We start from the raw sequence: 12,058 nt of genomic DNA, 5'->3' as shown, positions 1-12,058 counted from the left end.
GAGCAGAGGATGAGATGGCCAGATAGCATCATCAACTCAACAGACACGAATTTGAGCAAACTCTGGGAGACAGTGGAGGACAGGGAAGCCTGGCATGCTACAGTCCATGGGGTCGCAAGGTGTCAGGCACAACTTAACAACTAAACGACAACAAAAAAAGAATTTTAGAGACGAACACTAACTGATATTTTTATGGTGGACAGTAATGACAGAAGTTGATAAAGTGGGGATAGAGGGTATAGTGAAAATAAAATTGCTGCTGCTACAGGGACGAGGTTATTTGCTAGCAAAATCACTACTCCATCAATCCTTCTGCTCTTTCATTCTAAAAACGGACACCTCGATGGACTTCAATCACACATTTGGAGAGTTACACAGTTGGAAAATTAAACATACAGAATAAAAAAGAGCCTTTGCTAACGAGCCACTAACCCTTTATTTGGGCCCTCGTTGAGACAACAGCATCTGCCATTGCTACTTCCATCCAAAGGAAGAGCTTTTAGCAAGAAGGAACATGCTTCTTTAACCACTGTGTTAAATTGCTATTTTTCAGAAAGAATAATAAAGATATGTGGAGAACCAGCCAGACTGTGTCTGAGAGAGGCTTATTATGAAAGCATACATCAAAAGCTCCAAAGTACTGGGGAAGGAGGATATAGAAAGCTACTCTTTACAGAAACTGTTCATGGGGTTCTCAAGGCAAGAATACTGAAGTGGTCTGCCATTCCCTTCTCCAGTGGACCACATTTTGTCAGACCTTTCCACCATGATCCATCCATCTTGGGTGGCCCCACAAAGCATGGCTAAGTTGCATTGAGTTAGACAAGGCTGTGGTCTGTGTGATCAGATGAACAGTATGAAAAGTATGAAACATGAAGAGATGAAAAGGCAAAAGATAGGACACTGAAAGATGAACTCCCCAGGTCGGTAGGTGCCCAATATGCTACTGGAGATCAGTGGAGAAATAACTCCAGCAAGATTGAAGGGATAGTGCCAAAGTAAAAACAACACCCAGTTGTGGAAGGGACTGGTGATAAAACCAAGGTTTGGTGCTGTAAAGAGCAATATTGCATAGGAACCTGGAATGTTAGGTCCATGAATCAAGGCAAATTGGAACTGGTCAAACAGGAGATGACAAGAGTGAACATTGACATCCTAGGAATCAGCGAACTAAGATGGACTGGAATGGGTGAATTTAACTCAGATGACCATTATATCTGCTACTATCGGCAGGAATCTCTTAGAAAAAAATGGAGTAGCCACCATAGTCAACAAAACAGTCCGAAATGCAGTACTTGGATGCAACCTCAAAAACTACAGAATATCTCTGTTGGTTTCCAAGGCAAACCATTCAGTATCACGGTAATCCAAGTCTATGCCTCGACCAGTAACACTGAAGAAGCTGAAGTTGAATGTTTCTGTGAAGGCCTACAAAACCTTCTAGAACTAACACCCAAAAAAGATGTCCTTTTCATTATAGGAGACTGGAATGCAAAAGTAGGAAGTCAAGAAACAGCTGGAGTAACAGGCAAATTTGGCCTTGGAGTACAGAATAAAGCAGGGCAAAGGCTAATAGAGTTTTGTTAAGAGAATGCACTAGTCATAGCAAACACCCTCTTCCAACAACACAAGAGAAGACTCTACACATGGACATCACCAGATGATCAACACCGAAATCAGATTGATTATATTCTTTGCAGCCAAAGATGGAAAAGCTCTATACAGTCAGCAAAAACAAGACCAGGAGCTGACTGTGGCTCACATCTTGAACTCCTAATTGCCAAATTCAGACTTAAATTGAAGAAAGTGGGGAAAACCACTAGACCATTCAGGTATGACCTAAGTCAAATCCCTTATGACTATACAGTCGAAGTGAGAAACAGATTGAAGGGACTAGATCTGATAGACAAGAGTGCCTGATGAACTATGAAAGGAGATTCGTGACATTGTACAGAGACAGGGATCAAGACCATCCCCAAGAAAAAGAAATGCAAAAAGGCAAAATGGCTGTCTGAGGAAGCCTTACAAATAGCTGTGGAAAGAAGAGAAGCGACAAGCAAAGGAGAAAAGGAAAGGTATAGGCATCTGAATGCAGAGTTCCAAAGACTATCAAGGAGAGATAAGAAAGCCCTCCTCAGTGATCAATGCAAAGAAACAGAGGAAAACAATAGAATGGGAAAGACTAGAGATCTCTTCAAGAAAATTAGAGATACCAAGGGAACATTTCATGCAAAGATGGGCTCAATAAAGCACAGAAATGGTATGGACATAACAGAAGTAGAAGATATTAAGAAGAGGTGGCAAGAGTACACAGAAGAACTGTACAAAAAAAGATCTTCACGACCCAGATAATCATGATGGTGTGATCACTCACTTAGAGCCAGACATCCTGGAATGTGAAGTCAAGTGGGCCTTAGGAAGCATCACTACGAACAAAGTTATTGGATGTGATGGAATTCCAGTTGAGATATTTCAAATCCTAAAGGATGATGCTGTGAAAGTGCTGCACTCAATATGTCAGCAAATTTGGAAAACTCAGCAGTGGCCACAGGACTGGAAAAGGTCAGTTTTCATTCCAATCCCAGAGAAAGGCAATGCTAAAGAATGCTCAAAGTGCTGCACAATTGCACTCATCTCACACGCTAGTAAAGTAATGCTCAAAATTCTCCAAGCCAGGCTTCAGCAATACGTGAACTATGAAATTCCAGATGGTCAAGCTCTTTTTAAAAAAGGCAGAGGAACCAGAGATCAAATTGCCAACATGCGCTAGATCATCAAAAAAGCAAGGAAGCTCCAGGAAAACATCTACTTCTGCTTTACTGACTATGCCAAAGCCTTTGACTGTGTGGATCACAATAAACTGTGAAAAATTCTGAAAGAGATGGAAATACCAGACCACCTGACCTGCCTCTTGAGAAACCTGTATGCAGGTCAGGAAGCAACAATTAGAACCGGACATGGAACAACAGACTGGGTCCAAATAGGAAAAGGAGTATGTCAAGGCTGTATATTGTCACCCTGCTTATTTAACTTATATGCAGAGTACATCATGAGAAACGCTGGGCTGGAAGAAGCACAAGCTGGAATCAAGACTGCCAGAAGAAATATCAATAACCTCAGATATGCAGATGACACCACCCTTATGGCAAAAAGTGAAGAACTAAAGAGCCTCCTGATGAAAGTGTGAGAGGAGAGTGAAAAAGTTGGCTTAAAGGTCAACATTCAGAAAACTAAGATCATGGCTCTGGTCCCATCACTTCATGGCCAACAGATGGGGAAACAGTGCAAACAGTGGCTGACTATTTTTTGGGGCTCCAAAATCACTGCAGATGGGGATTGCAGCCATGAAATTAAAAGACACTTACTTATTGGAAGGAAAGTTATGACCAATCTAGACAGCATATTAAAAAGCAGAGATATTATTTTGCCAACAAAGTTCCGTCTAGTCAAGGGTATGGTTTTTCCAGTAGTCATGTATGGATGTGAGAGTTGGAGTATAAAGAAAGGTGAGCGCCAAAGAATTTATGCTTTTGAACTGTGGTATTGGAGAAGACTCTTGAGAGTCCCTGGACTGCAATGAGATCCAACTAGTCCATCCTAAGGGAGATCAGTCCTGGGTGTTCACTAGAAGGACTGATGCTGAAACTCCAATACTTTGGCCACCTGATGCAAAGAGCTGACTCACTGGAAAAGACCCTGATGCTGGCAAAGATTGAAGGTAGGAGGAGAAGGGGACGACAGAGGATGAGATGGTTGGCTGGCATCACTGACTCAATGGACATGGGTCTGGGTGGACTCCAGCAGTTGGTGATGGACAGGGAGGCCTGAAGTGCTGGGGTTCATGGGGTCGCAAAGAGTCAAACACAACTGAGTGACTGAACTGAACTGAACTTCAGAGAAACAGAACTGGCAGGGCTGTTCAAAGATGACTTAGTAAAGAGCTTCACATCTAAAAAAGAAAAGGAGCTGTAGATAAGCAAAATAAGTGGAAGGGCCTGACATAAGCCTGCTAAAAATGAAGGAAGAAAAAGGATAAAAGTTATGAATGCATGGCAGCCATAGTATTAGTATTAAGATGACTCATATTAGTATTAAGATGACTCTTAAATACCAGTTTTACCTGAGTTCAATAAGAAAGTTCATATAAGGAGATTAAAAGAAGGTAAACACAATACTTTTTGGCTGTTTGCCTAGTAGTATATATTCTTGTCAGTTTAGTATCTCATACATATTCTGAGGACAATGAATTAAATGTATTTCTGGAACTAGGAGATGGAAACGGAGTTTGTTCCATCCACTCCACCCATCGATCAGGTATTGCAGTACTTTCAAGAATGGTACACCCACTTCCAGGGGAAATTTTAAAAAAGAGAAAGAGTAAACACAAACAGACCTACATAAACTGTCTGAAGTTTAAACAAGGTTTAATGTGCATGGAGTCTTCACAAAGTAATGTGATAGTGACATTAAGACTTGAATTAAAATCATTCTAAAATCTCCCAAGGAGCAAAGAAGCTACTGACTACTATGATAACCTGACAGAAATAATCCCTTCCATTTCCAGAGATGTGCACCTACAAAGTTGGGTTAATATCATTTTGAGCCGATTCCAAGCACTTAAAATTTGGAAAGAATCTTAAATATAAAAAGTATGAGAAACCATTAGCAATTTTTATAAAATGGTGGTGACGTTAACATTCTCTTTATTTACTAATGTAGAATTATATAATATTTATTAGCAAAATCTCACTTCACATTTTTTATTCAGTAATCCGAGTGAAATGGAGGGAGGTATTAGGCTACAAACATGTGTGATAAATGTTTCCTTGTTTCCTTTGAGTTAAAAAGTGGCATAAATGCACCAAGCACTAATGAAATACATTAGTGAGCTACACAGTAACTAAGTCAGTAATTAAGCTTTAATTTTCTAAATATTATAATCAATTTTTTTAAAATAGAAAGACTTACCAATCTGCATGTAAGACCAATAATTGCTACTGGAGTCTGTGCAGACTGAGAAATGTCAAGAAGGTTATAGAGGAGTGTTTGGTTTTTGTGATGAGCAAAAAGATCAAATTCATCTAATATGAAGATCACTGGGCAACTACTAGTCCGGTCACCTAAGAGAAAATAAGAGCTTTTTACTAATAAGCAGTTATATCAACCTTTCTTAAATTTCCAAACTATTTAGTACATTTCATTTTCTGAAACTGAATCCAACAGAAGTACATTGTTAACCTGCTTTGGCTGGGCACTTACCAATGCATGTACAATTATTCAACAAAAAAATTATTCAAAAGACAAAATAGCTCCTATTGCCCTCAAGTAATTCAGTCTAATTACCAGACTTCTAGTAGCTTTACTGATGAAAAGTTAAGAAAATCATTTAAATGATTGAAGACTATTGTTTTTTAAATTATGTAAATAATTCTTCTATCATCAGAGAATGGACAAAGATTTTTTAACCTACATAGACCAAAATACTTTCGGATTAAATATAAGAGTCATAAAACTATTACTTCAAAACAGACTCACTTTTAGTTAGAAATGCAAAGTAAATCTTCCCCTGGAAATAATTTTTATAAACAATGGTAACACTATGAAGTTTAACCAAAGCTACTTTAATTCCTACTAATGACAATTTCAATATTTCAAAATTAGAGAAAACTTCCACATGACTCTGGATTCATTTTTCTCACTACAGCAATGGAAAGTGCTTTAGGAGAACAAGCACTATTTCCTTAAGGTCAAAGGCTTTATATCTGCATAAACAAGTGAAAAAAAAACCTGGTAATGAACAGGTTGATTAATAATTATTTTAATTATTAATATTATCAGATATTATAGTTTGGATAATACATCTAAAAGATAATAAAACATATACATTAATCTAAAAGACATGAAAACCACAAGTACCACTCACAAGTCTAGACACAGACCTACATAAGACAGCAATCTCATTTTTGATAAATATAGTATTACATAACAATGGGAGAATTGGTATATTGAAGCCATCTCTACTTTATGTCTTTCCAAAACAAATTCCAGCTAAATTATGAACTATAAGTGTACATACTGGATAAAAATATAAGTGAATGTCTTTAAAGTGTGAAGAAAAGAAAACTTTTGACTATGTAAATAATTTAAAACTTCTAGTCATTAGAAAAGTCCAAACCAAAATTAAGAAAAGAAAAAAACGAGTGCAGGAATTCTCATAGTAAGTATGAGGTAAACCACCAAAATAAAGCAAAGAACAGGAAAAACATAAATCAGGAAATATCAGTGGCCAATTGAAATTTGATATGAACATCATGAGTACCCAAATTATTAAAATTAAACTGAAAATATTTTCCTATTAAAAAAGCAAACAAAAAAATTGCTTTTGAGGTTCTGGGAAAAAGTACTTTAAAATATGTTTAGAAAATGGATCTTCTGGGGTAATTTGGTAATTAATATTTATACTTTTAAATGTGAAACCTTTTAACCCAGTATTCTACTCACTGAAATTTACCCCAGGAAATCTGGATGATCATTTAAGCATTTCTTCCTAATTATAAAAATCAGAAATAAAAGTTGATAGCTGGTATTAATGTTATAATTTATTAAGTTACAATTTTATTTTTTTATGTTAAAATTTTAAAATAGCTTTTATTTTTAAAATGAGATATATGAGAACCATAAAAATGATCATGCACTCAATATTTACAGACATGGAAAGATGTTTACAACATACTATGACTAAGTGCAAAGATGTACATCTCACAATAAAATAAAAAGCATTTCATTCTTATAAAAATTATACTAATGATATACTACAGGTGAATAAAGATATGAAATAAAATGTTAATTGGAATAATCACTATTATAGGGATTTCAGTAGTCATTATTTCTTTTTTATATTTATTTTTTATAAAGCATACAATCAAAGGAAAAATAAAGCTAAACTATTGATAAGCTAATATTTACCTTTTTTTAAAGCTTCCAGAAGAAATGAAAGGTTTTCAGCAAAGCTACCCTGAATAACAAAAACAAGACACCATGACTAGAAGTTTAGCAAAATAAAGAATAAAAGAGGGCTATATGACTCCAGACACTGTATAGAGAGTTTATCTATTTTTCTAGTAAATGAATGTCATTGGCCAGATTCTGAGCTCCATCTCTTGTATGCTTACAATCTAAAACCTTAATATAAAAGTAGAGATGGCATAACACTGAAAATGGGATTATGCCATGTTCAAAATTTTACATTTTCTGGATAAAATCTGTAAAAATTTAATCAAAGGTAGTTTTTAAGAGTTGCTATACTCTAAACACAATCAGAGAAAAAAAGAAATTCACTGTACTTTGTATCTTCAAATGTGTCAGTCTGTTGCGAGTCTAAAACCTGTACCACTAAAAAAATGACCATAAATTTGAATGAGATCCCAAAAGAAAAGGAAGAAGAAACCTGCTTCAAACATTAGACAATACAACAGTGTTTCTCTATTGAAGAGCAGATTACAGAATTTGTATATATCATATAAAATTTGACTGTCTTTACTTGGAACACAGCCAATACGCTTTTTGGTACAATTTAAATATTCTGGATGGAAATTAATAGAGTAGCAGATGCATTATCCAGATGTTCCAGCTTGTGGATAAAGGCCTTGTTAAAATATTTTTTCACTGAAGTCCTTAATTTTTACTTCATTCAAATTTCTTAATTTAAAGAAACAGTCAACTTTAAACTAGAGGAGATGTAAAGGACAAAAGAAACCCACTTGTTTGTTTCCCAGTTGAGAGATCTGACATAAAATAACATAATATGTTTTAAAGAGCTTCTACATATTTTGTGATGATTACATGCTATCAAGAAATATTATTTCCAAAGTAGGTAGGGCAAGAGGTAGAGAATCAGAATATTTGTCTTACAAACAAAGAAACAACTCAGATAATATTTAAACAAATCTTGATTTCTTAAACTATTCTATAACTAATATGAAAAGTGAAAGTGAAAGCCCCTCAGGCATGCCTGACTCTTTGAGACCCCATGGACTGTAGCCCACCAGTCTCCTCTGTCCATGGGATTTTTCAGGCAAGAATACTAGAGTGGGTTGCCATTCCCTTCTCCAGGAAATCTTTCCGACCCAGGGATTGAACCCAGGTGTCCTGCACTACAGGCAGATTCTTTACTGTCTGAGCCACCAGGGAAGTCCTAATATAACCAATAAAATCTACTTCAAAAAGTCTAAACTTAAAAGATTTGATGAATAAATGCACTGTACATTCTTATGATAAGAATCTTGTATATTTCAATTTAGAATCTCTGAACCATTTCTACTCTTGCAAAATATAAACAGGTCCATGCTATACAGACTTTCCTTTGAATTCTATTTAATAAAATAATGAAAATGATACTTACAAAAACTTTATCTCCAACTACATTTTCCAGATTTAACTGTCTTGTGATTTCCTTTAGGGCAATTTTATCATTGATCTGCAGCAGTCCTGAAATAAAGCCCATTTAAAAGTAGGCCATAAAAATGAAGTAAGTATTTGATACAATGCAGATTATATTCTAGTCAAGTAAGTTTTTTAATGCTTTTAAAAATTTAACTAGAAAGAAAAAGTCAAAACTTTTTAGTTTACATAACTTCCTTTTTAAAATTTAATAGTGAAAGCATTTAATAGACTTCAAGAACCATCTTCCTTGGAATTAGTGTTATTTTAAAAAAAGATAAGAACACATGTACACCCATGGCTGATTCATATCAATGTATGGCAAAACCACTACAATATTGTAAAGTAATTAGCTTCTAATTAAAATAAATAAATAAAAAGAAAAGAAAATCAATACAAAAAAATGAGACCTTATGTGTCTTTATTATTTTTTTAAATTTCTAAAAATATTGTGCATAGTGTGCTAAAGTAAAAGTCTGTTAAACAAAGATTTAGTTTTAAAAATATAGTTATTAATGCAGATTTAAAATATATGAGTAAATTTAGTCTCACAATGTAAAAAGCTCATATGCTTACATCATTCCAATGGCAAAATGAGAACATACTTACCATTTAAGTGAACTTGTAATACATTTTCACTCACTCCTTCTACTTCCATTAGTTCTTTCAAAGCATGGTTTATTAACTAAATGATATTAAAAAGTTTATGAAATATTTAATAACAAGTAAAAGATGATAAGCCCATATTCTTTTTTAAACTATGAGTAATAGGAACAGAATATTAACAGCTGTCACTTAAAATTAACAATTAAATTTGCAGATTCTCTACATACAGAAAGTTCAACTAGAACTTCTAATGTCTGATTCAGTAAGATGTCAGAACCAGGACTGATGCCACATTCTCTCAGTCAGCCACCCAAACTTCTAATAAATGTTTAGAAATAACCCTTAAGTTTTCAAAGGAAATATTTCTTTGCAGTAGAAGTCACATAAAACTATAGGCATTTAAAAACTTTATGTCTCAGTCAGTTCATTACATGTCTACAGTACTGACTCTACAAAATTATTATTGAAATCAGTTAAAAGCTACTGAAAATAAGTACCAGAACAATACTAAATGACTGCAAAATATCTACCCTCATTATACCCATTTCTGTGAAATACCATGAATTACTTTGCATGTTACCTTGAAATGAAAATCAAAAAAGAAATACAAAGAAGTTAAGCTAAATATAAGGTGTTGCCTTTGTTATTTGTTAGGTAAGCAGAGAAAGCCCTTATTAAAGTACCTTAGATCTCACAATAATAAAAATTATTACTACTAGCAATATACTTCAAATTAAAGTGTGTGCATGCTAAGTTGCTTCAGTCGTGTCCGACTCTTTGCAACTCCAAGGACGGTAGCCTGCCAGGCTCCTCTGTCCATGGAACTTTCCAGGCAAGAATATTGAGATGGGTCGCCATTCCCTCCTCCAGGGGATCTTCCCCACTCAGGGATCGAACCCATGTCTCATGTCTCCTGCACTGGCAGGTGGGTTCTTTACCACTATCATCATCTGGGAAGCCCAAAATATAATAGTAATTACTACTAAAAATACCCAGAAAGTGTTAAACCATCTTAAACTGTTCAATTGTAAAGCTTCACATTTTTAACTACGCCACATACTTAACATTCTTTATATTTTTGATTTGTGACATCTTATCATTCATACTGCATTATCATATATATCTCTTCATATTAATACTACATATATTTTGTGAAATTTGAAAATAAATAGAATTAAGAAAAAACAAGAAGATTTTAAAAAGAAAGCATGATGATTATTCTTGCTAATATGAAAAATAGAAGTAGATGGGTACTATCACAAAATAGATAGCTCAGGAAATTAGGCTATGTATACAACAAAAGTGGCATCAAACTTAATGAGGACAAAAAGGATTATTCCACAAAGTCATTGAGACAACTGGTAACTATTTTGAAAAACAAACTACTACTTGTATTTGCAGTATTTTACCTCTATTTGTCACTGCAATATCTTTGTACAACAACAACAAAAAGCAAAATCCCTCATTTCAAATCATCAGATTTCACAACAGGATATCAAACATATTTAAAGCATATAGTAGTTCACCTCAGATCACAGGTAATCTAAATCCTTTAAAAATAAAAAAGAAAGACAACCTCAAATGTCAACTGTCATATTATAAGTAAAAGCCCAGTAGAGAAAAGTTACATGCTTAGAGAAAACGGTCAGAAGATGAGGTGGTACTTCTCTGTCGTTGGATCAAGTCAGATCCAACCAGATTTAGTCCCCAAATGATAATAACTTGCTTCTCAAAATATAGCCTATATGGCATTTTCTTAGCAATCTGCTATGTTCTTGCACCTACCTCTTGATACTTTACTTACATAATATTTATATTTCCCTGGCTCTGATTTTATGTTTAAAATCACTTCAGATTTGATAAATTGTTCAAAATCTTCAAATTCTTTGCAGAATGAAACAGGGTCAATAATAACACCTTCATCTCACATATGTAAGGGGAGAGTTAGAACAGGTTTATAGCCTTTTCCACTAAATTTACTTTAACATCAAGTTACTATGATTTGTGTGAATTAGCGTAAAACTTTTTCATGAGGGGTATGTGTGTGATCTGAAATGATCATTTCAATATATTAGGCAAGCATGTCTTCAAATAATAATTTTAGTTCCACTCTGGATATTGCTAAAATTTACTTTGTAATTAGCTAGGTTAACAATCATATAAGTCAGATTTTTTTTTTCCCAAGGAGACAATGTCATCTTTTCAATATTTTATATTATATTATATACTAAAAAAAACCTTACTTGGTTATGTTACATTAACCAGCATAATCAATTTGGATACCCCATTTCCACATTCTTTGTAGCTAAAAATTAATGTTACAAATATACTTGTATTGTTTGCTTGAACTGCCAGCATCCAGAGGTTTTTATGCTTTTATTACCATTCCCAAATACTTTCAGGGACACAATATTCAACAATATGCAACCAGAAGAGACAAACTAGAAGAAACTTTAATCATCTAGCAAGTCTAATTTCTATATAGAAGAGTATTTTCCATAGTCAAATCTCTCATTTGGAACCATATCTATTTTTAAAATAAAATGTTTGAAATACAACAAACCACAGAATTTGTTATCTTTACCACTTAACTGAAGATTTTCAATTTTTGTATTTTAAATAGTTTGGCTAAGGGTATTATTTTCAATATACTGCAACCTTATTTTTTAAGTTCAAATTTCTGCAATTATACTAATAATATTACTAACACATGATTATACTAAGCTATAATATATATAATTATACTAATTATATGATATAATAATATTCTTATCTAAGAATAACCTATTTTATATCTCAGGATACTCCCACACACAACAAATCATAAGTGAGGAGTTGAACAATGCTTCTGAGCTTTCTGACCTCTCAGTATTGGAGCACAGTAGGAAAAAATTAAATTATACCATAATGGAATACCATGTATGGGTTTTTTCATACTTCAGTTAAATCACATTAGATAAATTATTTCAAAGCACCAGAAAATGGTGTTGTACCTATAGACTTGTAGAATCCT

At 34.1% G+C, this 12,058-nt stretch overlaps 1 protein-coding gene and 1 pseudogene across 2 annotated transcripts in view; one reads left to right on the top strand and one right to left on the bottom strand.

Annotated features, from left to right (window-relative positions):
- Positions 1-12,058, bottom strand: part of ORC4 (origin recognition complex subunit 4) — an 83,071-nt gene that overhangs the window by 20,332 nt on the left and 50,681 nt on the right. For both annotated transcript variants that reach the window (XM_043894597.1, XM_043894598.1), the window contains 4 exons: positions 9,049-9,124; positions 8,402-8,487; positions 6,967-7,015; positions 4,969-5,120 (listed from right to left, as the gene is read on the bottom strand). In XM_043894597.1, the coding sequence (XP_043750532.1) occupies positions 4,969-5,120; positions 6,967-7,015; positions 8,402-8,487; positions 9,049-9,124 (363 nt within the window). The remainder of the gene's footprint in view (positions 1-4,968; positions 5,121-6,966; positions 7,016-8,401; positions 8,488-9,048; positions 9,125-12,058) is intronic.
- On the top strand, positions 4,172-4,348 carry LOC122688809 (annotated as a pseudogene).

This window comes from Cervus elaphus, chromosome 33 (assembly GCF_910594005.1).
Source record: "Cervus elaphus chromosome 33, mCerEla1.1, whole genome shotgun sequence".
Taxonomy (NCBI): domain Eukaryota; kingdom Metazoa; phylum Chordata; class Mammalia; order Artiodactyla; family Cervidae; genus Cervus; species Cervus elaphus.
The sequence above is the reverse complement of the archived record's forward strand: the minus strand, read 5'-3'. Positions and strand labels throughout refer to the sequence as shown.